Source organism: Cladosporium halotolerans (genome assembly GCF_011745625.1).
Source record: "Cladosporium halotolerans strain TM138-S3 chromosome Unknown Sca1, whole genome shotgun sequence".
Lineage (NCBI taxonomy): Eukaryota > Fungi > Ascomycota > Dothideomycetes > Cladosporiales > Cladosporiaceae > Cladosporium > Cladosporium halotolerans.
This window is the reverse complement of record NW_027191452.1, coordinates 1,298,410-1,326,248: the sequence shown is the minus strand read 5'-3', so window position 1 is coordinate 1,326,248 and position 27,839 is coordinate 1,298,410. Positions and strand designations below refer to the sequence as shown.

At 55.5% G+C, this 27,839-nt stretch overlaps 13 protein-coding genes across 13 annotated transcripts; 6 read left to right on the top strand and 7 right to left on the bottom strand.

The window, feature by feature from the left end:
- Nucleotides 1-614: 614 nt before the first annotated feature.
- Nucleotides 615-1,442, top strand: WHR41_00490 (uncharacterized protein; the record flags this gene model as incomplete). Its single annotated transcript, XM_069369096.1, has 1 exon — nt 615-1,442. The coding sequence occupies one exon, from the start codon at nt 615-617 to the stop codon at nt 1,440-1,442; it is 828 nt and encodes a 275-aa protein (XP_069233944.1).
- Nucleotides 1,443-2,199: 757 nt separating this feature from the next.
- WHR41_00489 (uncharacterized protein) lies at nt 2,200-4,150 on the top strand. The gene is made up of 3 exons (XM_069369095.1): nt 2,200-3,808; nt 3,867-3,912; nt 3,974-4,150. The coding sequence occupies exons 1-3, from the start codon at nt 2,481-2,483 to the stop codon at nt 4,040-4,042; spliced, it is 1,443 nt and encodes a 480-aa protein (XP_069233993.1). The 5' UTR covers nt 2,200-2,480; the 3' UTR covers nt 4,043-4,150.
- WHR41_00488 (uncharacterized protein) lies at nt 4,007-5,475 on the bottom strand. The gene is made up of 2 exons (XM_069369094.1): nt 4,515-5,475; nt 4,007-4,447 (listed from the first exon to the last, which is right to left on the bottom strand). Exons 1-2 carry the CDS (start codon nt 4,726-4,728, stop codon nt 4,236-4,238), a joined length of 426 nt encoding a protein of 141 aa, XP_069233992.1. The 5' UTR covers nt 4,729-5,475; the 3' UTR covers nt 4,007-4,235.
- Nucleotides 5,476-6,253: 778 nt separating this feature from the next.
- Nucleotides 6,254-8,398, bottom strand: WHR41_00487 (uncharacterized protein; the record flags this gene model as incomplete). Its single annotated transcript, XM_069369093.1, has 4 exons — nt 8,279-8,398; nt 6,859-8,229; nt 6,479-6,802; nt 6,254-6,420 (listed from the first exon to the last, which is right to left on the bottom strand). Exons 1-4 carry the CDS (start codon nt 8,379-8,381, stop codon nt 6,254-6,256), a joined length of 1,965 nt encoding a protein of 654 aa, XP_069233999.1. The 5' UTR covers nt 8,382-8,398.
- A 1,217-nt stretch (nt 8,399-9,615) lies between these two features.
- WHR41_00486 (uncharacterized protein) lies at nt 9,616-10,916 on the bottom strand. The gene is made up of 3 exons (XM_069369092.1): nt 10,534-10,916; nt 10,033-10,420; nt 9,616-9,975 (listed from the first exon to the last, which is right to left on the bottom strand). The coding sequence occupies exons 1-2, from the start codon at nt 10,783-10,785 to the stop codon at nt 10,193-10,195; spliced, it is 480 nt and encodes a 159-aa protein (XP_069233998.1). The 5' UTR covers nt 10,786-10,916; the 3' UTR covers nt 9,616-9,975; nt 10,033-10,192.
- A 144-nt stretch (nt 10,917-11,060) lies between these two features.
- Nucleotides 11,061-12,804, bottom strand: WHR41_00485 (uncharacterized protein). Its single transcript, XM_069369091.1, has 3 exons — nt 12,177-12,804; nt 11,307-12,123; nt 11,061-11,223 (listed from the first exon to the last, which is right to left on the bottom strand). Exons 1-2 carry the CDS (start codon nt 12,745-12,747, stop codon nt 11,465-11,467), a joined length of 1,230 nt encoding a protein of 409 aa, XP_069234001.1. The 5' UTR covers nt 12,748-12,804; the 3' UTR covers nt 11,061-11,223; nt 11,307-11,464.
- Nucleotides 12,805-13,580: 776 nt separating this feature from the next.
- On the top strand, nt 13,581-15,552 carry WHR41_00484 (uncharacterized protein; the record flags this gene model as incomplete). The annotated part of the gene is made up of 4 exons (XM_069369090.1): nt 13,581-14,066; nt 14,113-14,470; nt 14,516-15,152; nt 15,206-15,552. The coding sequence occupies exons 1-4, from the start codon at nt 13,615-13,617 to the stop codon at nt 15,550-15,552; spliced, it is 1,794 nt and encodes a 597-aa protein (XP_069234000.1). The 5' UTR covers nt 13,581-13,614.
- Nucleotides 15,553-15,951: 399 nt separating this feature from the next.
- WHR41_00483 (uncharacterized protein) lies at nt 15,952-18,841 on the top strand (the record flags this gene model as incomplete). Its single annotated transcript, XM_069369089.1, has 4 exons — nt 15,952-16,591; nt 16,644-17,309; nt 17,389-17,647; nt 17,704-18,841. The coding sequence occupies exons 1-4, from the start codon at nt 16,234-16,236 to the stop codon at nt 18,839-18,841; spliced, it is 2,421 nt and encodes an 806-aa protein (XP_069233995.1). The 5' UTR covers nt 15,952-16,233.
- A 351-nt stretch (nt 18,842-19,192) lies between these two features.
- WHR41_00482 (uncharacterized protein) lies at nt 19,193-20,141 on the bottom strand. Its single transcript, XM_069369088.1, has 3 exons — nt 19,924-20,141; nt 19,437-19,841; nt 19,193-19,372 (listed from the first exon to the last, which is right to left on the bottom strand). The coding sequence occupies exons 1-3, from the start codon at nt 20,074-20,076 to the stop codon at nt 19,259-19,261; spliced, it is 672 nt and encodes a 223-aa protein (XP_069233994.1). The 5' UTR covers nt 20,077-20,141; the 3' UTR covers nt 19,193-19,258.
- A 193-nt stretch (nt 20,142-20,334) lies between these two features.
- Nucleotides 20,335-22,623, bottom strand: WHR41_00481 (uncharacterized protein; the record flags this gene model as incomplete). Its single annotated transcript, XM_069369087.1, has 1 exon — nt 20,335-22,623. One exon carries the CDS (start codon nt 22,621-22,623, stop codon nt 20,335-20,337), a length of 2,289 nt encoding a protein of 762 aa, XP_069233997.1.
- Nucleotides 22,624-23,086: 463 nt separating this feature from the next.
- On the top strand, nt 23,087-23,356 carry WHR41_00480 (mitochondrial 54S ribosomal protein uL30m; the record flags this gene model as incomplete). Its single annotated transcript, XM_069369086.1, has 1 exon — nt 23,087-23,356. The coding sequence occupies one exon, from the start codon at nt 23,087-23,089 to the stop codon at nt 23,354-23,356; it is 270 nt and encodes an 89-aa protein (XP_069233996.1).
- Nucleotides 23,357-23,660: 304 nt separating this feature from the next.
- Nucleotides 23,661-25,257, bottom strand: WHR41_00479 (uncharacterized protein). Its single transcript, XM_069369085.1, has 2 exons — nt 24,497-25,257; nt 23,661-24,441 (listed from the first exon to the last, which is right to left on the bottom strand). The coding sequence occupies exons 1-2, from the start codon at nt 24,916-24,918 to the stop codon at nt 23,736-23,738; spliced, it is 1,128 nt and encodes a 375-aa protein (XP_069234202.1). The 5' UTR covers nt 24,919-25,257; the 3' UTR covers nt 23,661-23,735.
- Nucleotides 25,258-25,721: 464 nt separating this feature from the next.
- Nucleotides 25,722-27,808, top strand: WHR41_00478 (uncharacterized protein; the record flags this gene model as incomplete). Its single annotated transcript, XM_069369084.1, has 2 exons — nt 25,722-27,620; nt 27,677-27,808. The coding sequence occupies 2 exons, from the start codon at nt 25,722-25,724 to the stop codon at nt 27,749-27,751; spliced, it is 1,974 nt and encodes a 657-aa protein (XP_069234203.1). The 3' UTR covers nt 27,752-27,808.
- Nucleotides 27,809-27,839: the final 31 nt, after the last annotated feature.

Genomic DNA, 27,839 nt, shown 5'->3' with positions numbered 1-27,839 from the left:
GTGACATCTCCAGCAGGCCTATCCAGCACAACGCCCTCCGCAAAGGCGTCCGCCACATCACGATCTGCTTCACGCGACGATGCTTAATCACCCGCACCCGCAGCGAGCCTAAATATACCGTGATGATGCGCGGGCTGCACCACGGTGCCCAAAGTAAGGAGGGTTTAGCGGCAATTACGGCTGGCCCCGAGTTGCGTTTCCGGGCATAGCGCGCCGTGCTTTGCCCTTGTCCGCCTCCTAAACAGCCGCGCTACCACCAGCGAACTCCATCTTCACACCGGTCCATTGACGAAGGTGCAATTTGCCACGATCCTTCGACTCAGCGAAGTCAGCGCTATCGAACGCCTCGCGCACCCCTTGCGGCAAGATGCCATTTTAGCCCCGATGTATTTGTAGGTACACGAGCCCGTATGCGCTCTCGTTTCCTCTTCTTCCTCCGTCGCGCCGTTCACTACTGCCCATCTTGAGACATCTTTCTCTCAGCCACACTCTTTACCACCCACCGCAGTATTCATACTCCAAGACACTCTTTACTTTACCCTTACCCCAGTCGCTCCCTGGCAGTAGCACGTTCCAAACCTACACATTTCAACCTTCGAACTCAACTCGCCGCAATGTCTCCTCGCATGTTCAGCCTCTTCACCGCGGGCCTCGCCTGCTTGGCCCCTCTGGCCTCTGCCTACACCACGCCTACCGGCTCCGAGCCCAAGGGTAACCCCATCTCTCAGCCCGGCCTCAACAGCGTCGTCCCCGTCGACAAGTCCTTCACTGTCACCTGGGAGCCCACCACCGATGGCACCGTCTCTCTCGTCCTCCTCAAGGGCCCGGCCTCCAACCTGATCCCCGTCTACGCAATCGCCGAGAAGATCGAGAACAGCGGCAGCTACACCTGGGAGCCCAAGGACACCCTCGAGCCCTCCGAGGGCGCCAAGGGCTACGGCATTCAGCTGATCGACGACAAGACCGGCCAGTACCAGTACACCACCCAGTTCGGCATCTCCAACGACCACTACAACGCCAAGGAGGAGTCCTCCGCCCCGGCCGGCTACGCCTCCGCACAGAGCACCGCTCTCTCCGCCATCTCCTCCGCCAGCAAGGCCGCCGTCTCCTCGTACAGCGCGCTCGCCAGCTCCGCCTCCGTCGCCGTCACCTCCGCCACCTCTGAGCACTCTTCCGTCGCGCCCGTCATGACTGCCGCCGCCTCCACCGGCACCCCCAGCAACAGCTCCGTCGTTCAGCCCACCGGCGCCATGACCGTGCCCTCCTCCCTCAAGAGCAGCTCCACGATGTCCAAGGCCGCCTACCCGACCGGCAGCAACATGACCAGCACCAACTCCACCGGCCCCAGCAACGTCGAGGCCTCCACCGGCGGCGCCTCCAACATGGCCGCCAGCATCGGCGGCCTCGTCATCGCGGCTGGTGTCGCCGTCTTCGCTCTGTGAGCGCTGGACAAAAATTGGGATTGATGTTTTCTTTTGAACCATCCGCGAGTCGGGTTGCATGTTGCGATATCTTTTTCCATAAAATACGAATTTCTATTTGGCCGCATCATATGCATGTATGGTGCGGCGGCACGGCATTTGTTTGCGCATTTTCTTGTGGCATTGTTCTCAGCCATCTTCTTTTACGGGCTGACGGCCTTTTAATGCGACATTGACAGCTGTTTTGTATTTATCATCTTGTCTTTGCGGGCTGTGTGCGACAACAGGTTACGTTAGTGTTTCTTGCGTCTGCATATATCATAAGGAACCTGTATGGATCGAAAGAGAACTTCATTCGAACAAGCATTCGAAGGCGAGATTCTCGAGTTCATCTTGCTTTTGTGCGTTGTTGGTCCCTAGTTTTGGCGCAAGTATCGCCTAAGGTCTGTTCGAAATACGATACCAAGTGTTGCCTTGGACATCGCCTTTGACATTCTACGTGTCGCATGTATAAACTCGGTCTGTGCAAGCGTCTACTTCGCCGCGTAAGGTAGGTATTGGCGATGCTAAAGCGGCTATACCGACGATTGGCTGGCGACTACTAGATGTCAGGGCGCTGCACGTGTAAAGAACGGGCCATCAACCGGCCATTGGCTGAAGATATTAATCTTTCCAACGTCCATGCAAAGCCGCACTCGCACACTACTTCCTGCGTCTTAACCCCACGTCAAGAGTCGCCGGCAGATGGGCAAGGGTGTTACGGACACTCTGCGCTCCTGCCATCAAATTGCCGGATTGCCAACCGAGCTTTCGCCTCCGACGCCATCCTGTGCTGCTCTCTTCGGAACGTCCAATGTCAGAGCCCCCGGCCCCACTTCAGGGCCTTGCACACCCCTCGCCATGACAAACCAACGACAGCTACCCACCCGATAGGCGGCCATCCCATGCCGCCCTCCTACAAGATGCCTCCATCACCGCAACACCGCGCGGTCAAGCCTGGACAGGACCCCCGCCGAACCCCCCTCGACCTCTAGCCACCGTGAGCCCTGAACCTCCGCAATGGCCGCCGCCACCACCCCCTCGGGCCCCCTCCCGCTCTACATCGACGGCCGAGAAGTCACCACCGAGGCCGTCTTCGACGTCGTCAACCCCGCCACCGGCGACAAAGTCTGGTCCTCGCACGGCGCGACCAAGAAAGAAGCCGTCGACGCCGTCGATGCCGCTCAGCGCGCCTTCAAATCATGGCGCAAGACCAAACCCGCCGAGGTCCGCAAGATCTTCCTCAAGGCCGCCGACATCATGGAGGCGCGCGCGGACGAGCTCAAGAGCTATATGATGCAGGAGACGGGCGCGATGGACATGTTCAGCAACTTCAACGTCTTCACGACCGTCGAGGTCTTCCGCAGCGTCGCGGGGCTCGTCTCCAACATCCACGGCGCGATCCCGCAGACCCAGACGCCCGGCACTGGCGCCTTCGTCTTCAAGGAGCCTTTCGGCGTCATCTACGGCATGGCGCCCTGGAACGCGCCGTACATCCTCGGCTCGCGCGCGTGGCTGTACGCCATCGCCGCCGGCAACACGGCCGTCTTCAAGGGCTCCGAGCTCAGCCCGCGCTGCGCCTTGGTCTTCGGCAGCATCATGCAGGAAGCCGGCCTGCCGGCCGGCGTGCTGAACATCATCTACCACCGGCCGCAGGACGCCGTGGCCGTGACGAACACGATCATCGAGCACCCGGCCGTGAAGAAGATCAACTTCACGGGCTCGACGGGCGTGGGCTCGCTCATCTCGTCGAAAGCGGGCAAGGAGCTCAAGCCCGTGCTCATGGAGCTGGGCGGCAAGGCGTCGGCGATCGTCTGCGCGGACGCGGACCTCGAGAAGGCGGCCTTCCAGTGCGCGCTCGGCTCGTTTTTCCACGCCGGCCAGATCTGCATGTCCACCGAGCGCATCCTCGTGCACCGCGACGTGCTGGAGAAGTTCGGCGAGGCGCTCAAGGCGGCAACGGAGAAGGTGTACGCTTCGTCTGGTGAGGCGCCTGTGTTGGTTGCCAAGGCGGGCGTGCAGAAGAACCAGGCGCTTCGCGAGGATGCGGAGAAGAAGGGCGCGAAGGTGCTGTATGGCGATGTGGGCGCGAAGGAGGAGAGCGAGTTCCGCTTGCGCCCGATGATTGTCAGCGATGTGACGAAGGAGATGGATATCTTCTACACGGAGTCGTTTGGGCCGACTGTCAGCTTGATTGCCGTCGATAGCGACGAGCACGCGGTCGAGATTGCGAACGACACTGAGTATGGGCTCAGCGGTGCGGTGTTCACGGAGAACTTGGGCAGGGGTCTGAGGATCGCGAGGGAGGTGGAATCCGGCGCGATTCACATCAACTCTATGAGTGTGCAGTAAGTGCTCGTCTTCGTTGGAAGCTTATGATGGGAGCTTGACTAACTTTCTATCCAGCGACGAAGCAGCGCTTCCCCACGGCGGCGTGAAGAAGAGCGGCTGGGTAAGTTGCCAGTTACACAATCCTCAGTCGATGGGAACATGCGTACTGACAATTTCCACAGGGCCGTTTCAATGCACAGTGGGGTCTGGAGGAGTTCCTGAAGCTCAAGACCGTCACATACGAAGAATAATATACTCCCCCTCTCACGAAAATAACATAGACAGCAACGCAGTACATCAAAGTCACAACTTCATCACCACGTGAATCCTTTCGCAATCCAACATTTCATTTCGTTTGATTACGTGCCGTTTCGTTCCATTCTTCCATTACCAGACAACCTCACCGCGATTCATTATTTCATCAAATTCAAACATCGCACTCCTCTACGACGGAGGCAGAACGTCGAAGGTCTCCGCAATCTTAGGCTCCCAGGAAAGCTTGTCCTTGCCGTAGATCTCGGCGGCGACGGGGAACTTCTTGCGGGCGTCGGCCGGGATGCCGGTGCGCGCGATGATGGTGTCCGGGCCCATGACCTCCTGGTGGTGGTAGATGTGCGTCGTGCAGTGCGGGCAGTAGTAGCAGTTGACGGAGTTGCCTTTGAAAATGCGTTTGTCAGTGTTACATCCTTCCTTGACCGAATAACATTTTCTTGCTAGACTTACCGCTGTCGCCCTTGTAGGAGTACTTGGACGGCTCGCCGCCGGCGGTGATCTTGAGGGAGGACTTGGGCACGATCTGGTTGAGGGTGTAGGGGCCGCCGGAGAGGATCTTGCACGTGTCGCAGTGGCACAGGACGTGCTTCTGCAGCTCGGCGCCGAGGGTCCACTCCCACTTGTGGTGGCCGCAGTGGCACTGGGCGGCGAAGGTCTGGGACATAGTTGTGGTGCTTTGGTGGTTGATTCTGTTTTGGTGGGTTTTGATCTGGGATGGCAAGAGAAGAGAGGAAAGGCGAGCGCAACAGTGGGTTACATGTCGCCTTCTTAAGTGTGCGAGCCACTCTCACCCCACCTTCGATAACCCTTGAGGTCGTCCGTTCACAGGCGGGGCAAGCAGGCTTTCGATTGACATCACAGCTCCGGTGGGTTTTGGAATTGTCATTGGTGCGGATGGGCCCAAGTCAGACCCGCGCGCTGTACTGTATAGGTCGGTCGCATGGCGGCGATGTATTCCGATGCGCTTTCCCCTGGAACAGCTCTGGGGATCCGTCCCTAGCCTGCGAGCTCGTTTCTCACGCCTTTCGTAAGAGAAACAGCTGGTGGACCATTGAGATGACCGGGAGCTGACAAGGCAGGCGTCGCTCGGCTCATTGTAACCATGAGTGGCGTGCCGGACGATATCTTTTCGTCGCAGCCGTGCGTCGAAGTGCCTAGGCGATATTGCCCGCGCAGATAGATTCCAAATACTCGGGGTTCCTTCCCATGCGTCCGGGCCAGGTCGTTGCAGCTCGGTTTTGCGGCGCTGCGCCGTCAGCTTCGAAGCTCAGGTGGGGCAGAAGCGTTTGTTGTTCCAGAACCGATGATGACACTGCGCTTCATCGGCGCCTCAGGCGAAGCGAGGGGAATCGGGTCCTGGAAAGGGCTGGTGAGAGAGCGTATGAAAGCACTTGAATAGGGCTATCATTTCCGTCAAGACGCGAGGTCCGAGTGAGAAGGCGGTTGATGGTAATGGCCCTGTTTCCTTTGGAGGACGTGGGCGAGGTATCTCGAAGCGGTGCGCCAGCGTGACCAGGTGACAGGCACTTGGCTTTAGTAAAGATGCATTGAATGGTATACGTCAAAGAGCGATGAGAAGTAGCGCTCAATTCACCGCTTGTTGACTTCAACCTGCGCGAGAGGGCTCATGAGTGCAAATTCGTGCATCGTGGTCATTACATCGCTTCCGGGAGCAGACTTGCACTAGTCGGCCAATCTGAAAACGACGGCAGTGACCTGAATAAGATAGGTTTTGGTGTAGGAGCTAGACAAGACAGCCGCGATTGTCCTAGAAGGAGCCGAGAAGAGGTGAAGTCTACATTATCAGGTTGCTCCATGATTAATAACCAAAGCCCGCCATCAAGGTTGCCATTTCTCTGATGAGCTCATCAAAGTTACAGTGCCTTCTCAGCTAAGGCCTTGCGTGGAAACCACGCGGCGAACCCGCTGGCGCTTCAACTACCACGTGCTCTATCGATCAGAGCAAAGAGCAAGGTCAGGACTGTGCTTGTCACATCGGGTGAAGACGAATTGGAGCGAAAGCACACGATGAGATAATAGGAGAGAATATGTGGAAGCATCGAGGACGATGTGAATGATCATGAACGAAAGTGATATTGTGTATCAAAGTATTTCCAGGGAACAGCCGTGAAAGGATCAAGAAGCATCCCACCAATAAGGAAAAGTTACGAAAGTCTGAGCTTGGTAGATCAGAAAGAGTCAATCTGGCCGACGCGGTGGTTGTTGCTCCACTTATCCCAGCCGGCGCAGGTGTCCTGCTGCACGTCGGGCATCTTGCCCACGAGCTCCTCTGGACGCTCGAGGACGGTCCAGACGAAGCCGGCCGACAAGTGCCATGCGATGTGGCAGTGGAGCGCTATTCAAATGGTCAGTGATCTTGCCATAAGGTGCATCAACGAACAAGGTGTACTCACGCCAGATGCCGGGGTTATCCTGGTTCCACTGCAGGACGATGTAAGAGTTGGCCATGAGCTGGGCGACGTCACGTCTGGCCGGGTTCTTTTGGTTGGTGACCTTGCCGTCCCAGCAGGTGCCGAATTGCCCAAGGGTCTCGCCTGCTTCGCCACTACCCATGATACGGGAGTTCTCGCTGAGCAGGTCGTCAACGCTTTCGCGCTTGGAAACGGCGCCTGCGTTGGGGTTGCCCTGGGGAGGGCCACCAGCGCCGCCCATGGTCTCCCTGAAGATGGTGCCCATGTCTCCACATTCGCCTTCGGCGATGATCTGAATGTTGTGTCCTGTGTTGTTGTCAGTGACTGTTGTCATCCAAACGATGATTCAGTAGTTGACTTACCGTGCAAGTGCATTGGGTGAGGCTGAGGACCAGTGTTCTCAATGACAAAACGGATAGTCTTGTTGCTGCCATAGTTGTGGACGTTCCTCATGAAATCGAACTCAAACTGGCCGTCGTTGACGTCGTAGAGCATAGGGTCGTTGTAATCGACGCGCATAGTACGGCCTCCCATGTACCACACGAGGTGGCTGCCGTTGGATTTGAGCTGCACCGGGACGATCTCGGTGACACTTGGCTCAGTGGCCTCGAGAGGGTAGGTAGGCACGGTGTCTTCGAGCGGGTCGTTGCCGCAGTACTCGTTGTAGGCGTTCGGGCCGGGCTGGCTGTCAGGGAGGTGCTTGCGGTTTGCGTCCTCGTAGTAGACCGCAGCGACAACCTCTTCACCGCCGTTACTGAGGGCGCAGGATGTCGGCCTGAAGGCACGCATGTAGACAGCGTCGGTAGGCTCGCCGGTGCCGTAGACGAGCACGTCGCTGCGCTGGCCGACGCCCAGAGTGATGACGTCCGTGTCATAGGGCTCAATCTCGACAAAGTCAGTTGCAATGACACGGAATCTGTGGCCATCGATAGTGAACTTCTGTGTGGCAGCGGAAGAGGGGTTGATAAGGCGCAGACGGTGCATTCTGCCGGACTGGAAGCTGAAGGTGGCCATCGGCATATCATCGCTGCACTTCTTGTCGGTCTTGGAGCAGGGGTAGCTTCCCTTGCCGTTGATGGTGTTGGAGTCTCCCCGGGGAACGACAGCGTTCGGTATCTCGTTGAAAAGGCCATCGACTTCCTCCTGGTAATAAGTGTGGAACCAATCCTGAAGCATGACGGGGCCGAGATCCAGGTCGTCCTGTTCGTTCTTCGGGCCGTAGATCACCATTGGTCCAACGAGACCGCTACCATATTGAGCGGAGTAGTGAGCGTGCCACCAGCTGGTGCCGTAGAGGTCGGCACGGAAACGGTAGGTGTAATCCTCTCCAGGTGCGATAGGGCACTGAGTGTAGCCGGGAACACCGTCCATCCACTGAGCGTCTTTTTGCAGAATTCCGTGCCAGTGCATGGCAGTCCCTGCATCCGAGAGATTGTTGTGCACCTTGACTTCGATCCAGTCACCCCAGTTGGCTTCGATAGTCGGACCCGGGAATTGGTTGTTCGCCAACAAGCAATCGATCTCCACGCCGTCAGGAGCGCAGCGGGTCTTCGAAACAGTGAAGTCGTAGTAGCGCGTGACGCCGGTGTCTGGTGTCTCGAGATAGTAGTTGGTGTTTGTAGAGTTCCGTTTGCCCCAAGGCTTGCCGTCAGGCATTGGGTTGTTCGTAAGGCCATCGGGAAGGACTTGAGCGAGGGCAGTACCGAGCGTAGAGATGCCACCGGCGTTGAGCACTACTGCGGTTAGTGATAGTTTTTGTTTTCAGGTGTACTCTGAACTTACGCTCATTGAGCTCATCGGAGACCATGCTGTAGATGCTGGATGGAATATCGAGGGCTTGCCTGGTCGCAAGAGCCGCTGTGGCAGCTCTAGCGTAGAAGGACATCGTGAAAGTCACGTATTAGTATTATGTAATGAATGTGGTATGATGAGTTGTATGCAATGAGTGAATGAATGAAAAAATGAACGAATGAATGAATGTGTGGCCGAAGCCAATGGACGTCGTCGTTACCTGACTGCTGAAACTCAGGCGTAGGCAAAGAAAGGAAAGAGAGCAGACGAGACGGGTTATACTCCAGGTGTACAGGACTGGCACCTAGCTCTTGTGGCTTCTGCACGGATGCTTCGACGTTGTGAAGTTGCGCCGTTGCCAGAATCTCGCATGGTTGTTGACATCAACGTGCCATGTCGCGGATCAGAAACGTTGTCTGACCGAGTACACATCATCAAAATGTTCCACATCAGATTGCTCATACACAGCGCTCATCTGGGAACAGCGGATATAAGATGCAAGTCTCCTTGTCGTGCCATCTCGATGACTGGGCTTCGATGTGGTCGTTGAGAGATGCCCCGAACGTGCCTTGCTAAGGCTCGAAGCCTCATGCAATATACTCTGGCGATATGGCCCATAAACAAGGCTTTCGGATGCGACGGTAGGGATGCCGCAATGGTCTCCACCGAGCGCTCATACTGCGAGCGGTCCTATGCGTATCCCGGATCGGGTCCTTGATTGACACCGGCTGGTTGGAAATTCGTCAATTTGTGACGAGGGTTAGCCATGTCTCGCGGCTTTAGATGACGAATGTCGATCTCTATCTGAATTGGTCAAAAGTCTGGCCCGTCGGGCTTGTCCAGCAGTGCAATAATACGCCGGTGTTATAGGGTCGGCGTTGGGCAACTGGTTTGATTACCTAGGCGGTTGCACTCATCTTAGAACGTCGAAATTGCTGTCAAGCAGCACGAGTGCAGGTGCAGCATAACAAATGATCGCGTGCTGTGTCTGCCTTAGCGAAGTGAGATATTTAGTACAGTCCGAGCCTCGACTCCCTGGCAGTCCGACTTCTGAGGCTATGATCAAAGTCACGCGTTCTCGAGATCGCTGGAGCGTTCTGGCCTGAAGCCTGCTCTTTTGAGGTTTAAGGCCACCAGCTCCGTCCTTGGGTTTGGGCATGAACTGGCCGGCTGGCACAGGATATGAGCCCGAGAGAACAAAGCGAGGAGAACCATCGTTCTAGACAGAACCAACTTTCGTTCTCGATGCCTCCAGTTCTCCATATGGCGCTTTCGGTTCATGGGTATGACGGAATGTTGAAGCATATTTGGAGACAAAAAACTAGAGGGTCTTGTCGCAGATCCGCAATTGCACAAGCGACAAGCCATCTGAAGATAGAATGTTGGTCAGAACGCTCATTCCGATGTAAATCTCTCTTTTTGAGATTGGCCAGCTCCTAAGCCAGCATCTCTTTACACTTGGACGCTACGACTTTGGTTGGCTTGTAGTTCTCTCGAATCAATACGAATGTGACGGTGCCTCGCACATGTCAAAACCTCACATGGCACAGCCTGACTGTCCCATTGTGCATGCTGGTTCATCAAGGGACCCTGTCGCACCCCACCGGGGCGGAGCTCGACAAACCCAAGGAGGCACCGCTGTCTCACTCTCGGGGAAGGGCATTGTGAATCAGCCGAAGGGAATCTGTCTTGCAGATAAGTCAGTAAAAATCAAGAAAAAAATACGAGGGGTGTTTCAGCCTTACTCGTAATACGTTGGCTATCTCTGCCGACCTCGGGTCGGCGCCTGGTCATCCTTATCCATCCTGGCAGGAAGCTCTGCTCACTGCTGGTTCCAAATCGCCGAAATTAATCCCGGTTGTTCTGCTCCAGCTCCAAGAGCATAGAAACAAAGGCGTGTTTCGTTCAGTCGATGTCATCTTCGTCATCCTTCACCGGCCTTGCGCCTGGACTCCTGCTCCGGCGCCTGTCTGACTTCCTACCGCCTCTAGCAGCACTTGAATTCTTGTTTGGCGGCGGACGCACAAACGCAAAGTCTACTCCAATCGTCTGCTCGAGCAACTGCTTGCCATTCGCGCCTTCAATGGCTTCTTTTGCTTCGTCGAGGGTGGGGTATTCGATGAGGGCGTACCCCTGTTGTGCGCAGTAACGTCAGCGACCCGAATGAAATATGATGCCCGCAGAGTAAGGCATCATAGAAGATGATGACCTCCAACATGCGCTGAGCTATCCCTCCCCTCACTCACCTTGACATAACCTGTTCTGCGATCGAGGTTCATGTGGAGGTTCTTGATCTCGCCGAACTCGCCAAACATGTCCTGAACGTCCTCCTCACTAGCCTCCTCGTGCACATTCGTAGCAATGATGATCCATCCCTCAATACTGCGTACTGCGGCTGCGTTCTCGGCGGTGCGGGTGTCGCTGTTGGCTTGCGACTGGTCGACCTTGCGTTCGACAGGTGACTGAGGAGCGTCGACGTCCATCTCGGTGTCGGCCATGCTTGCAGGGTAATGTGTCGCAATTGAAAAGGCGTCTGAAGGTGTCCTATCTGTTATTCCAAAGAATCGCGGGGCTTCAGTCGGAATCGCGAAAGCGATGCTGTGACGCGAGAGCTGCGCTCGGTTGTCAGCCAACCGCTCGAAGCCCGGAAAGCTTGGCGGGCATTCAAAACTTCGTCCCGACTCGAAGTCAGGATTCTTTCACCCCTCATATCGGATTGAGCATGCAATCCACAGGTGATACTCGAAGCATCAGGGCAAAGCTTTGTGCACGCTTTTGCTGCCATCATCTCAAAGTGAAAGGTAATTATCGTTCGATGTGCTTAAACTCTACTCCGCAAGCAGACAATCCAGCTACTCCTCCTTCGGGATACACACGAGGTCTCTCCGGAGAGCGGGATGTCAGTGTCACGTCTTGTGTCCTGGCATTTCTGTGGGCTGGAGCGTTCGTCAGTCGCACTTCGGTGCTATTGGCCTCAACATGTTTGCAAGACCAAATCAAGGACCTTCATAGTTCATACCCGAGCCGCCATACGGTGAACCCAGTGGCGAGTGTGACTCCTTGCGTACCTACATCTCCCCTAATATTACTGTTCTTGAGAGCAAATCAACCTCTGGTTTTTTCTTGTATCGGGCCTAATCCACGTCTTTGTCGGGAATTCTTCCGCTTATTCTGTGTCTATATCTTCGACTCAGGCTGCATAGCCTCTTCCCTGCTGATGACCGCGACTCTCCTCGGTCCCTCTTTCCTGAAGTCGAGCAGCACACAGTCCTCAAGGTGCCCCTTTCTGCCTAACTTAGCGGCCTCGAGCTCAGGTCCAGGCCTCTCCAGGCCCAGCACCACTCGGCCGTCTTGCCTTCGCTTGCCACCTCTGGGAGGTTGCACGGTAGGACTGATGCACTTTTCTGTCCAAGGCGGGCTACCGGACTTGATAAAGTCTACCAGACGCTTTCTTCTGGCCTCGAGCTCCTCGCGTGGCACGGTGTCTCTTGTGATACTGCCGTAAGCCGTAGGTGCTGTGAGGTTGTCGAAGTGCTGGGCTGCCTGATGCAGCAGGAAGAATTGTGGCGGGAAGAGGATGATCCTCCCTTCTTGTGCCAGGCGTAGCCACACAGATGCAGGGAGGAAGCGAGCCGTGGTATGCTCCACGCCGCCGTCTGTGGTCGGCGTAGGTATTGAGACCTCGGGCTCGAAGTCTTCTGCATTGGAGTTGGGTTGTCCGTTGGCGGAAAGCGGCGTGCCTGATAATGTGGGCAGGAAGTAGATATACATCTGAGTTGTGAAGCGCTTGGGCACATTGGTCGGAGTCACCCAGCGCGTGAAAGGTAGTAAGCCATCTTCTCATGGTCAGCCAAGGTCTGCGGCACCAAAGAACAGACTCAGAACGCACCTATGTCTGCTCTACCTCCTTTCTGAGCTAGCCATTGCTCGAATGGCACCTTGTTTGAGTGAACCAGTTTCCGGCCTTCCTCTCTCTCGGCCTCGGGCACCTCAATCAGTCTTCCGAAGCCAGCATTTCGTGCTAGGAGAATGCCGGATTCTTCAAAGGTTTCCCTGATGGCAGCCTTTCTGTAGACCTCTGAATCAACATGTCGCTCCGCAGAGGCGGGCTCAGGCGCTCTGCCATCGTGAAACTCGCTGACGTTGCCACCGGGGAAGACGTGGGCCGAGGCGAAAGATGATGATTGCTTGACTCTCTGCAGGAGCAGGACCTGGTTTTGAGGCGACACTAGTAATACCGACGCAGATGGTCTAGGGACGGCAGCCTGATTACTCTTCGACTTATCCCCGGCCATAGGCGTGAATCCGTTTGAGATCGTCTGTTTGTTGATGTCTTTCTGGCCGTCTAGATTCCGGTGTCCTGAGCTTTGATGCAGGCGCCGCACTTGTGCATAGACCGGGATGAATCGCGTTCTCTGGGGTTGAGCATACAGGAAGAGCTCGTTCGACAGTACTCTCATTTCTACCCAATGATTCCCACCAAGGAAACGGACTGCTGATGCTTGATGGTGGTGATGGCCGAGCGGGGGACCCTGCGCGACTTGCCGAGGCCCGTGGACAATTGTGACGATTTCCTTATAACAACATCGTTCCATCCGAGGCATCGAACATGATTGTCAACCATGTCGGTTTCATACCTGCTTTTCACAAGTGTCTTCGCCTTGCTAAAGGCTCAGCCATACCTCGCTGTCCACCTTTCTTTAAAATCGATGATGATATCTCAAAGATTTTTTAGGGTTAGGGTTGGGGTTGCACTTAGGGTTAGTCAATTCTCATCCGGATCTATTACTTCCAGGACTCAACTACCCACCAACAGGAGAAAAGGTGAAGACATACTGGATGACCATTATTACGCAACATAACTCGCCTTGGTATCGTTTGGCGCGCATGTAGAGAATGTTGTCAAATTTGGCGTGAGAAAACAGCATGATCTTCGGACTGGAAACTTTGACTCTAGCAACGACGTTCCGCAGCAGGCACAGCATTCAGGCAGACACGAACTGAAATTATAGGCATCGATTGACGTACTGATCAAACCAATGGCGGTTGCGGCACTGGTGCGGCAGGCGTCAATTGCGGCTCTCCGATTCAATTGCGAATGCGATTTCGTGCGCTAAGCCTCACTTGGTTCAACCGAATATGCCCACTTCGGGAATGAACGAATGATTCGGTCGCTTTCGTAGCAGACGCAATGGACCCATACTACTGTAGGCCACTGTCCGTCAATCATCGCTGCTCAGATATAAAAGAGGGAAGTTTTCTCCCTTCAGATCAGCTATGCGGTACAGTTCGAGGTACCGAGCGCAATTCTTCTTTCAATCGCAACGATGCTGAAATTATTTCCAATTGCCCTCTGGGTTTCGCGATGTTCCTCTCTTCCTCCAAGATCGCCAACCTGCAAGCCAATCTACGGCTCGCCCGAATGGCCCTCAGCTTCCGTCTGGCGGAGCCTGAACAACTCCATATCAGGGAGGCTCGTGACGCCGACCCCACCGGGAGCCGTTTGCCATCCCGAATTGCCTGACTACGACAATGTCGCGTGTACCGAAGTGGCGAGCCATTGGACCAACACCACATTCCACGCCCTCAACTTGGTGTCGGCCGACTACAACGACATGGCCTGTCTCCCGAACGACACCTACCCATGCGACTTCCGCAGCTATCCTCGATATGTCGTCCCAGCCGCCAACGCGCAAGATATCCAACATGCAGTCTCATTCGCTCGCGAGACGCGCATTCGTCTGATTGTTAAAGGCACCGGCCACGATGTGCCCGGAAGGTATGTGCAGATCTGCCTCTCTAATGATGACCGCTGACCGAGACAGGTCCTCTGGATCCGATTCGCTCTCCATCCAAACCCACAAACTCCGAGGCCTCACCCTGAACCGGGGCGATCCTCGAGCTCTAGCTCTGGGAGGGGTTGGGTCGGTCAAGATCGCCGCCGGCGAACGTATGATCGACGTCTATGAATTTGCCGCAGCGCACAACATCACTGTCGTCGGCGGTGCTGATCCGCACGTTGGCATCGGCGGCTGGATCGCAAACGGAGGCCACAGTCCCGTGTCAGCATATTATGGCATGGGAGCCGACCAGGTCTTGGAAATGGAAGTCGTGACTGCCGACGGCGCGTTTCGTACCGTCAACCAGACGTCAGACCCGGACCTTTTCTGGGCCTTACGTGGAGTAAGTTGATGAGTTCCTATGCCTGTTCTTCGCTGACACGTCTAGGGTGGCGCAAGCAACTTCGCGGTCATCGTAAGCGTGACTGTCAAAGCGTACGAAAGCATCTCGTACACTGGCTTCAATTTCGCATACAATACGACCGCCAGATCCGACACTTTCTGGTCGATGGTTACCTACTTTCATTCTCAGGTGCCACAGCTTGTGAAGTCAGGCTTGATGGGATATTTCTGGGTCACGTCACTTGATCCCAGCGAGCCAGATCCGGCAATGCAAGGCAAGCTTTACGGCGAATGGATTGCACCGAAACTATCTCCAGAGCAGGTGAAAGATATTTTGGCGCCCATGGAAGAGCATATGAAGGCAACGACGTGGAGCGATCCTGTTCGGACCATTAGTGCCGGACAGGAGTATCCCGATTTTATCAAGGGATTTGCGTTGCAAAACCAGGCAGACAGTGCAGGGCTCCCTATCCGACTCGGCAGTCGACTTCTCGACGAAAATGCTTTATCAAAGCCTCTACCCGAGCTGAAGGACGCCTTACGTAAGGCAAGCGGCGAATCAGTCGGCTGGCCTATGCTTGGACATGTCATTGCTGGCCCTGGTACTTGGAAGCCGAAGGGAGGTATCGCAGGTGGCTCGAATGCAGTCTTTCCTGCCTGGAGAAAGACTTGCATGCAGATAGGCAAGCCCTCTTACCTTTAGAGCCTGACCAGACAGCCGCTGACATATCGATAGCACTGCCACGGAGCTGGGAACCTCTCAACGACACTGCAAAGGAAGAAATCACCACCATCCTACGCACAGAAGAGGTGCAAGAGCTTCGAGAACTGGCACCAGACACTGGCGCGTACGTCAACGAGGCCGATCCAACCGAGCCGGATTGGCAAAAGACGTTTAACGGTGAGAACTATGCCCGGCTGTTCGCCTTGAAGAGGGAATGGGATCCAAACGGCGTGTTTTGGTACAAGAACGGAGTTGGAAGCGAGCTGTGGGAGCCTAGAGGCCCCTGGGGCATCGAGAATGGCGTTGGGCAAGATCCAGTGCAGCTCTGCGAAGTCGGAAGAGAGTCGTATGAGTCGTAGAGTAGAGTGGAACGGGGGTTTGTTCGCATACGTCTTTGAGTTGCGAAGCTAGAGCAAGTCTATTCACTCCTCGAGTCCAGAAGGCAGCATTAGTGATGAGAGAAACGAGAGCGATATTGATCTCGTATGCATCAATGATGCTCATGCATGTGCCGTGGAGTTGCATGCGCTACAGGCTGAATTGAAAAACACCGCAGTATGCAATGATGTAGTTGTGGAAGCCTGATAGCTAGTGAGGCCGCTGCCGGCCAGCCACAAAGCACGGATGTCTAGCAGCTGAAAGGTTCATGCAGGGATTCCGGTGTGGATCTCGCACAGACCATCGTTCGCATGTGATGTATAGAAGTCGATCAACATTCATTCTCAATCTCCAGCCGCTCAAACATGTGGTTTTCAACCCAAACTCACAGTTAGAAACCAGTCAAGCCTGAGGATCTCTTCAAATGAAGAATCTAGTATCACGTGCTTGACGAACGGGTACCGCAATACCCGTGACCGTGTGTGTCCTCATCCTCATGCAAGCAAGCAAGCTGTGTCATCAGGCAGCTTCCTGCAGCCTGCAACCATCAGCCTCGCTGTGCGATTATTCACTCGTGAGTGGACTCTTTCCGCTTTCCCTCTCTCATACAAACAAATGCTCGTGCCTGCTCTCACTCGTGACTTCTTCCTTACCACTTGTCAATGAATCCGCTCGACAAGCTCTTGCCTCCTTCCCCTCGCCGCACCTACTCGAGGATACACGGAGAAGAGCTGTTGCTCCATCGTGCTCGCTTAGATCGCCTCTACAGCCAGCGCAAAGCTTCTATGATCCGCCGCCGCCGCCGCAAAACGCACTCTAGACTCGGCCACGACAACGACATGTCTAGGTCGTCAGATTCTGACGACGATGCGAGCCCGCCATTCCCGGCGATCGTGGACCCATTCACGCCACAGGGAGATACACCGACTGGCGATGCGGAGCTGGCAGAAGGGGTCGAAAAGCTCGTGGTGGTCGACGAGAAGGACATTGGCATGAAAAGCGGGTTGAAGCATCTCTACAGTAGGCATGCCCCAACCTTCTGCGCGAACTCATTAACTGACATGACCCACAGGTGGCAAAGAAGACAAGCGCGGCCGCTTCCAGTGGCAGACCACGATCCCGAAAGACTTGGGCAAGCCCGCCGAAGATGCTGATTCCTTGCGCTACGCGATCTTGGTGCGCATGGTCAAGGTCTACGGCGATCCGAGACGTGTTCTCTCACTTCACTCGATCGTCATCCAAAGCCCGCTCCTCAAAGACCTTCTTGGAGAAGTCCTCGATGGATATCCTGGGGTCACTGTAGGCCTCGATCGGCTTGAGTTCTCTTGCCACTTCGAGCCGCTCATCCACCGCTGGACGGAACTGAAAGCCGCAGTGACCAAGCTCAAGAGCGAGAGCGAGAAAGAAGGGGCAGAGCAGGATAAGATCGACCGGGCTCAGCATGGTGAGCTACTTTACAATTTCCTCGAAGAGGAGTTCAAGGAGACTATTGAGTCTTCCCGGGATATGATAAGCAAGGGCGTCATCACCTACGATCTTCTGTGGACTGCTTTTCAGCCGGGCTGTTTCGTCTACGCGAAGCTGCAAGGCCAGGACAGATGCTTCCGCCTGTACTCGTCCCGCTACGGCCGAGATCGCGAACAAGGCTCCGTCTACTGGCTCACCTGCCAGTACGTCGACTACGACGGCGCCGACTTCGGGACCAACAAGGTCAACATCAGCATTCCGACCTACGATGGTACGTTCGAGCAAGGTGATCTCGTTTTGATCACAGTGAAATCACACGTCTCCAACTACGGGTACTGACTGTCACACAGGTACCAAAGACTTCTCCATCCTCGCGGCTATTCCCTTCGAACGCCACGCTTCAAAGGACGCGGTGAAAACCAAGCTTGTCGAACGTGGTGGTAAAGTCGAGGCCCTTGCTGGGTCTCACTTCCGCGCCTACACCGGCATCGGGTGGCGGATGAACGACATCAATCAGATGGAGAAGTATTCTGTCAAGGGACGCGTGGTGCTCGACACCATTGGATGGAATCGCTTCCAGCCGAACTCCGCAGTCTATGTCTCTCCACTGTACGTACTACTGCTACCCTCTTCACGGACCGAATCGATGTATTGACTTGAGGCAGAAGCACGGCAGATACTGCGTCAGCGAACGGCATTGGGGCCGGTGACTCCCCTGACGACGACGGCTGGGCTCACGAAAACACCTGGAGGGAAGACGGCAGTGACGTTCCAATGGAGGGCCATTTCCTGGACGAGGAGGACGACGGAGAGGAGGCCGCGCGCCTGCCGCTCACCGACTTGCAAAAGATGATCTGCACTCCGATCGTGCGCGGCTACTCGCTTAAGGACAAGATGTGGCTGAACTTCTTTGTCAACAGCCTGCACGACATTACCTTCAACACCAAAGCGTTTGAGAGCCTTGTACTTCCTGACAACGAAAAGGAGCTGACTTTGGGCTTTGCATCGACGCCGGAGGCCTATCGTCGCCAGTTCGACGATGTGGTCGAGGGTAAAGGCCGCGGCATGGTCATCCTGCTCTGCGGCCCTCCAGGCACCGGCAAGACGTTAACGGCCGAAGGCGTCGCCGAAGAAATGAAAACGCCGCTCTTCGTCATGTCCGCCGGCGATCTCGGGCTCGACCCTAGGCACGTCGAGACGAAGCTGCAAGGCGTGCTGGACATGTGCACGCGCTGGAACGCGATCCTGCTGCTCGACGAGGCGGACGTGTTCCTGGAGGAGCGCAGCCTGCACGAGCTGGAGCGCAACAAGCTCGTCAGCATCTTCCTGCGCGTGCTCGAGTACTACGAGGGCAACATGATCCTGACGACGAACCGCGTGCAGACCTTCGACCCGGCATTCCAGAGCCGCATCCTCATCTCCATCGACTATAAGGAGCTGACGGTCGACTCGCGCCGCGCCGTCTGGACCAACTTCTTGAAGAAGCACGACGAGACGCAGACGGCGGCGCGCGCGAAGCCGCCCAAGGCTGTGGAGGACAGTGGCAGTGCGGATGCGCATGAGCAGCATGTCAAGCGCACGTTGCCGCATCAGATCAGCAAGTCGGACATTGATCACCTCGCTAGGACCCTGGTGCTCAATGGGCGGCAGATCAAGAACGTGCTCAAGACCGCGCAGCTGCTGGCTTTGCGGACTGGTGAAGGGCTAGGCAAGCAGCACATTGAAAAAGTGCTGCAGGTGACGCAGCACTTGCATAACTCGACGAGGGAGAAGGAGAGCACTCGGAATTCCGTCTTCAGCTGAAGGCTTCTTCGGAAATTGGGAGTGACGACTTCCATTTGTTCTAAAGCGTTCGGCAAAGCGGTCTGCCAGCGTCAGAGGACGTGGTAAGTGCAGTTTAAGCGATTGATGACAATGGGCCTTCCTGCCGACTCTCTCGTAGTGTCAGTAGCTCCCCTCAAATTGGATACCCTTAGATGCATGACTAAAGCCCAGCTCAAGTTCGCACTTTCACTGCCGTGCGTAGAAATATCGTATGAAACATCGGACGATCGTTATTTCGTGACCGATGATAAGTAAGGTAGCTTATACCACCGCGTAGCTGCCGGGGCTGCATCGAACTGCAGGTGTGCCTTCTGAATCAGAGACTGGAGATTAGAGATAACAATACAAATGAACATTCAACTCGCTACTGCTCCGGCTTCTATAGCTACATCATATTTACAAAGAGTCCTGGAGGAGCTTGTTCATCTTGGCGATCTTGGAGGAGACGGAAAGGTCGATGGTGCGGTCACCGATCTCGACGACGAGACCACCACGGATCTCAGGGTTGACCTGCAATCGGTCGTTAGATATCTGTATCAATCCCCCCGGCGTTTTCCAAATTCGCGAATCTTACCTTGGGAACAACCTTCAGCTTCTTGCCCTGACCGACGTACTGGCTCTTGCCGACAGCGGTCTCCAGCTGCTTCACAACCTTGGCGTCCAGAGGAGCGGCCGAGGTGATGGTCATCTCGACCTCACCGCGGGCGGCGCTCATGAGGGTAGCGAACTTCTCGCTGACGCCCTCGAGGATGGCGAGGCGGTTGTTCTGGGCGAGGGTCTCGAGGAAGTGCTTGAGGGTGTTGTCGGTGACGCCGGTGGTCTTCTGGAGCTCGGCGACGATCGCGGTCTTGTCCTCGACGGAAAGGGTGGGGGCGGTCAGGATCTTCTGGAGCTGCGCGTCCTTCTTGAAGGTGGCCTGGAAGTTCTCCATGGCGCGCGAGACGGCGTCAAGAGAGGAGGACTTGGCGGCCGCGGTGTACTATGGTCGCGCCGGACGTATTAGTTTATCCCGTTCGTTTTTTCATTCCTGCGACCTCATATGTCCTCCTGCTGCTACGTACTAGCGCGCTGGCGTAGGTGCCATCGAGACCGAAGAGGGCGACAGGAGGCTTGGAGTCGACCTTTGCGGCGTCGGCGAAACCCCTCACGGAGACGGCGGAGAAGCGCGGCGCGGCGGCGCGGGCGCTGCGGGCGGCGACACGGCTGGCGAGCATTTTGACGGTGTCGAGGCGGACGGGGTGGTGTTCGGGGTGAAGGTGGTATCGATGGGGATAGCGGGTGAAGCTCGACGTTCCTTCTTGCCAATGCTGCGTCGTCGGGCAAACCAGGAAGTTCCGGGCGGGTACTCCCGCCCGAGCGTTTTGGCAGACCACTCACTCTACAGCCTTCACGAGCTCAACACTTTCCACTACTCAGAATATCTGTGCATACAAAATATCTGTTCATGGCGCGATTTGTTCATTACTGTCATGCTATCTCACTTTACTCATAACGGTGTCTATGCCTCTCTCGGAGCTGATTGCTGCCGCCGCAGTCTTCACGTTATTCAGCATGCTTCTCTCGTAGTCGTCTCTACTCTTCAACACGGCCTCGACCCAGCCTATCTGCACGTCCCAATATGCTTCCTTCATGCTGGTGTATGCTTCAATAACCTCCTGGCCCTTGCTTGCGCTCAATAGATCTGAGAACTTCGACACTGCTCGCCACTTTTCCTTGGCGATTTCAAATGCATCGGGGTATGTCTTGAAAAACTCGAATGCGGCAACGACATCGTCGCGAATCTTCTCCGTGAACGGATCGGTACGCCGGAATTTGGCGCCCTTGTTTCGTACTGCGCTGAGGTAGCGTACAAGTAGCTCGTCCGCGAGCTCTTCGATGAGAATCTCTCGCAATGAAGGGTGGAATACATCGGTGTAATCGTTGAGGTAGTCCTCGAAGGTGCTGATGATCTGCGGCATACAAGCCTTCTGGTACCACGTCGGCGTGAAGAAGTCTTGCATGATGGCCTTGAAGTCCACAGTGAAGATCGTCTTTGCAAACAAAGCGATGCAGTGCGTCGATAGATCGACGTATGCATTGGACAGAGCCTCATGGTCGACTTGAGATGATATGGCGTATGCAGGGCTGACCAAAGGTTCAAAATCGCTTCTGAAACGTGTGAGAAACGACGTCGCGCCTGAAGTCGGATCGTCGTCGATGTTGGCGATCTGATCGTTCGCGATAGCCACAAGCCAGTCGTGATAACCACTCACAGCCTCTTCGTTAAGCTGGCCAGTTTCGAACTTGCGCGCCTCGTCGTCGACCAAACGCTCCCACATCTGCTGCCGTTGCTTGAGCGCGACGTACATAGCGTCGATCACACCTTCGACAACATCGGGCCGGCCTGAGTTTTGAGCGACGAAGAGCTGTTCGCGAAGCATAGTCCACATGTCTCCTAATGATTTCGTGTGCAGATGACCTTCGGCATTCTCGTCCAGACTGTTCTCGGCACGAGTCAGGAACTGCTGCTTGTCGGTTCCACCCATGCGGGCCATCCATTCTTCGACCGCCTTTGTGATGAGCGATCGGTATTCCCGAACCAAATCGTTTTCTCGTAAGTCGATAATGTGCGGTTTCAGTTCTTCCTCCTCAATACCCAACCGGGTCATCTTGTTGTAATATTTGGGCACCCAGTTGAGCACCGCAAGCATGTGTACAGGCGTGATGTCTGGGTCGTCCAATCGTGATACCAGGAAATCGTGCATGAGCTTATGGTAGATCTTCGTGTATGTTTTGAAGATCTTCCACTTCTTAGGCATTAGTTCGACCATTCCGAGTTTGACTGTGTTCAGCTCGTTGAAGAACCATCGACAGCTCTTCTCCAGTTTGTCCGGTTCCTCGAGGAAGTCTTGCTTCAGCTGTTCGAACTGTGACTCCGCGGTAACCTCGATGGCCTGCAACATCTTCTTTTTGTACCCTCTGAGCTCCCTTTGCCCGACATTTATGCTCTTGAACCTGCTCGCAACATCCTGGAACTCTCTCTGTGCATCTTGTAACGCCTTGACCTGTTTGTCCTTCTTCTCTTCATCCTCGATGACCAATGCCAATCTCACAATTAGCGACAATTGATCCTCCAGCACCAATCCAATCAGATTATGACAGACCTGCGCCACATGCTCCTCAAACCATTCCACCATCTCATCCAGCCTCGTAAAATGATCCCTCAGCGTGACCCCACCCTCCAACGGCAAATTCTCAATCATCTCAATCCCACTCTCTCCCTCCGCGCCCTTGACCTGATCCATCGCCTGGTCCCTCAGATCCCTCAAATCCGTCAGCTCACCGTGAATCGCCAGCAGGTTCGGCTGCTCGATCAGTTCATCGTCCTCGCGCAACAACTCTTCCAGCTCCGCCAACCGCGCCCCGAACCCCCCAATCGCGTCCTTCATGCTCTCGACGGCCGCGAAGTTGCGCTGCATGACGCTCATGCGATTGATCTCGGGGAAGTCGCGGATCATGCCCTGCGCCTCGGCGCACAGCTTGTCGATCTTCATCATCTCGTCCTTGATCGAGCCCACTATCTTCTGGCCCTCGACGATGCTCGACATGCCGTTCTGCGTTACCTCGAGCTGGTCTTTGAGTCCCACTTTCAGTTGCCCGTCGATCGCGGCTTTCTTGCGCGTGAACTCGGAGCGTAATGAGGGGAGCTTGTCCAGGTCGTCCGGGTGCTTGAGCAGCTCCGCCAGCCGCGACGTCGTGTCTTCCAGGATGGGGTCGTTCATGGTTGCGGCGGGGTGAGAGGCGGCCGGCGCCTGGGTTTGCGAGGGGAAGGTCGGTTTAGTGTCGCAAACGCAATGTCTACCTAGCTTCAATGTGTTCTTGAGATCAGGCACGAGCTGCAGGTGTCGCTCTCCCCAGATCGTCTCTCCGCCAAACGGCCCTCGCTCGGCACGTTCCGCAAAGCTTGCTTGCGCCGGATTCGAAGACTTGCGAGCGGAGAAGGAGCGGGAATGGCATGCGACAAGAGATCAACCGCTTGACATAATACCTAAATACCGGTCAAACTCGCCTCTACGACCGCACTGCTCGTTCGGAACCTAAACTAGCCCCGAAATAACTTCTCGCCCCGGAAACCCCCCAGCCAAAAAGTCCGCCCATCCCTCGCCCATCTCAAAACTACCATCAGGAAACTAACACCAACCGCCAGACCAAGCCTCCTTCAAACAACCCAACATACCGCCCAACATGTCCTTCTTCCGCGTCACCCTCATGCGCAGCGCCATCGGCCTGCCCGCGAAGACCAGCGGCGTGCTGAAAGCGCTGGGCCTGCACAAGCGGCTGCGCACCGTCTACCACCCCGTGTCGCCGGACATCGCGGGCCAAATTTTCGCCGTCAAGGAGCTTGTGGATGTGCAGGAGGTGGATCAGCGGCTGAGCAAGCAGGAGATGAAGGAGCTGCGGAGGCCGGAGAGCGGGTTTTGGGTTGAGAGGAGGGCGGCGGAGATGAGGAGATGAGCGTGGGAGATGCGATTGGATGGGAGACTGGATGTGAGTATTGATACTTTAATGCATGGCAATGGCGCTGGGAGTTTTTTGTTGCGGGAAGATGGGAGGTGGTGATTTGGGGAGGGAAGGTGTGGGGAGGTTTGAAGTGGAGTGAAGACGGCAACCTCAAAGAGACTACGGGACCGCTGTATCTCTTGTGGCTGAAGAGGCAAGAGCTGAATGAGAGAGCCAACCTCGCCGGTCAAACACATAACCCGAGAGGCTGTGCTTGTCTATCAGACCAATATAAATGTACATTAGAGTCGGAAACGCATGCATGCGGAAAATGTAGGATTATACGCTAGATATATCGCTGGAAACGCAGCAATCTTCAGCCAAAAGCTGCTACTCACGCCTGCACTCCACCCGCCGCTTTGGAGTTCTTGACTTCCGCAGAATTAGGCACAGCTTCCGGCGCTACATCGGACGTCCCGGCGGCTGGCTCGTTGGCACTGCGACTCGCAGCGGCAGCGTTCAGCCTCTGATCCAAAGCCTTAAGAGCCAGCGCCCTTCTCCGCTCAGCCTCAGCTCTCTTTCCGCCACCACCGCCACCGCCCTGTCTCATAACACTTGGCAGGCCTCCCTCAGACCTCGAAGCAGCGCTTTCTGTAGCAGCTTCGATCGCAGAGTCCGAGAAGGGAGTGCAGAGCTTCAGCTGCACCAGTGCATCGTAGACCGAGTCGCAGATCGGGGCCAAAATTGGATGGAAGATATCCGGGAAGAATGAGACGAAGGCGAAGGTCTCGCTCGGGTCGCCTTTCATGATGCTCCCCTCGCCACCAGTTGCGGATTCCGTCGCGCCGATGTCCGAGATGCGGTAGAAGCGTAAGTATAGCCAGCCAGTTAGGAAACCGAAAAGCGAGAGCCAGGTTGCAGTGTCAGTTCCGAGTAAAGGCCCGGAAAGCATGTTCGCCAGCACGAAGAGGGCGGGGAAATGCTTGATGCGGATGCGCACGAGGGAGTTGAAAAGGCTGACGGTATGTTCTGGTACAAGCTGCTTGAGTGAGACGAGGAATGCTGCGCTTAGAGCCAGGAGACCATTGATTGGAGTAGGGCTAGATATCGCGGTTAGCACGCGGGCGGTCAAGGCGATATGTTTTTCAAACTTACTACTCAGGCGTGTGAGATGTCACGCCGTGCCACAGGACATAGAGGATGAAAGTGACAATGTTCGGAATCATCGTTACGAATAAGACAAATTTCGCAAACTCCTGACCGCCCCATGCTCGCTCGAGGTATTTACCGCCGAAGTACACCACGGCAGATGAGATGACGAGAGACACGATGTTGTTCTCGATTATCGCACTGGTGAGAAATGTCCAGGGGTATTTAATCGACTGAGCTGGGATCAGCACCAGATATGGTATCGCCCATCGTGGCGAAGTTAGATATATCGACGGGGCCGTCGAGTCGTTGTCAGGTGTGCTGGAAGACCAAGAACGGAATCGGAGATAGGAATTCAGAGAAGACAAAACGAGAAGCGTGAGCAGAAGAGCGCGGGTCAGAGGCGGAAGATTGATCCGAGGCGGCATGATAAATAGTACTTGTTGTAAGTCTTGAACCAGCACAGAGAAACGATGTCGGCGTGATGGCTGGCTTGCCTAGAGAAGTAGTGAGAGCTGGCGAATCAGGGTCGCAGCACGATTGGCCGGCGACGCGCAGGGCTTTGGGGAGATCCTTCGCGCTAACGCAACGTGGATGCGCAGCCCTGTTGAAGCCGGCACGTTTGATGGAGGGTGAGCGCGTGTCCACACCTCAGCACGACGAGGTCAGCCATTCAGTCAGCAGGCAACAACCATGCTCAGATCTTCTGTAGCCACCTCACTTCATAATGCGATTGAGACGAAGACAATGCGCTCTGCTCGTCTTGTCCTACCATGAACTCGAGATGAAGCTTTCGTGGTACATGACTTGTTGAATGGCATTACACCGAGGTACCTTGACTGCCAGCCACTTACTTCGCCCTGTAGATGGATAATGTTAAGTATCGCGACTTCACATTCATTCGAGCTCAACGTGATGCATTCGCCGCATGACTGCAAATCTTTGCCGTTGCAACCCCCGATCTGCTCGTCACTCTCCAGGCGCTAATCTTCTCCACGAAGCATGTGCCAAGCCCAGCCCAACTCCGCGGCGCCGACTCGCGCGTGTCTTCGCCGACTTCCACTACTGCAACATCCACTGCATTGCGTCGCCTGCTGACCGGCATACAGTGCGCGCATTGACTTCCGCGTCCAGATTGCTTGCTGACAATTCCGTGTCGAAGACTCCTGACGGACAGGCAACCACTGCATCCGCATGAGCACGTCGCACTCGACGACCGCATCGACCAGCCATGGCGCAGCCCGGCGCCCTCTCTTCCGACCACATCAACTATCTCATTCTCCGATACCTGCAGGAATCCGGCCATGAAACGACAGCACGTGCGTTCTACAAAGACTGGCACCGTCCGCGCGAGTATCGCGACCCAGAAGACCTTCCATTCACTCCCACTGTCCGTCACTACGAGCTTGTGTCAGTGATTCAGGACGGGCTTGCGCACGATGAATTGCAAGCGCGCGTTGGGCGCAACGAGCGCCGCTTCCGCTGGACGATGGACGCGACCAGCGAGAACATGGAAGAAGGCGGGGAAAACGGCAGCCGCCCGCCTAGCAGCGGCAAAAGGAAGGGCAGACTACTACCACCCGGCGGAATGAGAGCACCGGACGAGTTCCCCACACCGGCCGCAAAAAGGCAGAGGTTCAGCCCTCGGCCCGAAGCGGTGCATGTCAATGGGGACAGAGACGCAATGGACGTTGACGCTGCATCGCCATCAGTCGGCGAGGGAGACGAGGATGCTGAAGCTGCTTCTCCAGAAGCAGGCTCAGATGATGCCACTGAAGCTCCTGCTGAGCGTTACGACAGCCTGGACGTAGCAACGCAGACCGAAGTGCGCCGGGGTCCTAAGACCAGCACCATTTCGTTCCGTGTTTCTAAACCAGAGGCGAAAGTTTTCCATTCGAGCTGGAGCCCCAGTGAAGACTCGAAAGGGTTCTCGACTTTGTTCGCTGTTGGGGAAGGTCTTTGCCGGTACTATCGCGTTCCAAACTTGGAAGACGGCGACCTTAAAACCATTGAGCACGTGGACGAACCTTCAATTTCACCAAATTCGATAATCACTGCGTCAGCGTGGCACCCCAACGGGCGCATGGCAACTTGCGCAGTGGATACCTTGCGAGACCTGCCGGGCGACAAGCAGCCGTCTACTCAGACGCTCATGGACATAGGCCGGGATTTTGGAACTGTCGTTTACCCCTCTAGCCTTCCCTTGCTGGACCCTCCTGGACTCGTCACATGTATCCGCTACAGTGCATCGGGCGATCACATTCTTGTGGCACGGACAAACCTTAAGCGCGGCCTTGTCCAAGTATATGAGACGCCGACAGATGCAGAAAAGGCACACTTGAGGAAGGAGCCTGTTGCTTGGCGAATCTTTGAGCACCAGGTGACGGATGCGACTTGGACGAACGAGAGCTCATTTCTGGTGTGCGGTGATCAAGGAATCACCAAGCTGTACAAACTCCTGAAGTCAGAGGAGCCTCTCACGAATGGCTTCACGCCGGAATCCGTCGCGATACATAATCTTGCAGAGCAATCTCTGGAGATCGCGCCTAATGTTACCAAGTGGGACAAGGTCAGGTTCGACGCGCAGCTTGGACTTCACATCTTCGCCTCTACGACTGAAAAGAAGTTGGCTGCCTACGTCGGCCCCAACTCTGCAACAGGCAAGGCATCTCATACAGTCGAACTTGAGATTCCGGAGAAACTGTTCGCTTTGGCTTTGCAGCCACGGAAGGACTCTTCAGAGGATGAGCCGACAGCAGGCAAGAGCATCTTGGCTGCGTCCTTTGAGGATGGGACCGCCATTCTGTACGCACTGTCGCTTTCAGAAGGTACTGTCGCCTTTGAGCGACTGGTGACCCTGGAACTTGGACAAAATCCAGCACTTGCTCTCTCATGGTCACCGGATGGAAACCACCTGGCTCTCGGAGGTGCGGACACAGTTCGCATATGGCGCATCGACAACGAGAATCTCAACGCAGTCGATACGCGGGCTTTAGTCACTTGGAGGCAACCGGCTGAGGTCAACGGCTCGACCAACGGAGATCACCAAGATGAGACCGAGGCTCTCAGTGAGCCCAGCTTAAGCTGGAGCTCGGACGGCGAGAGGTTGGGCTTCGCTGTCGAAAAGCAGGTACGTCGTTCTTTCTGCGCGCTTGATATCTATTGCCATGCTAATTACATGCCCAGATTGCCGTCATCTCTTTCAGGCCGCCCTTGTCCGCGGGCGATGAAGTCCACGCCAACGGTGCCATGAGCCCTTAGGCTTCCTGTTGTAGCTTATTTGGATATGAATTGAAGAGATACCCCTTTGGAATCATATGTACCTATACTGCCTTGAAAATTCGCCCCT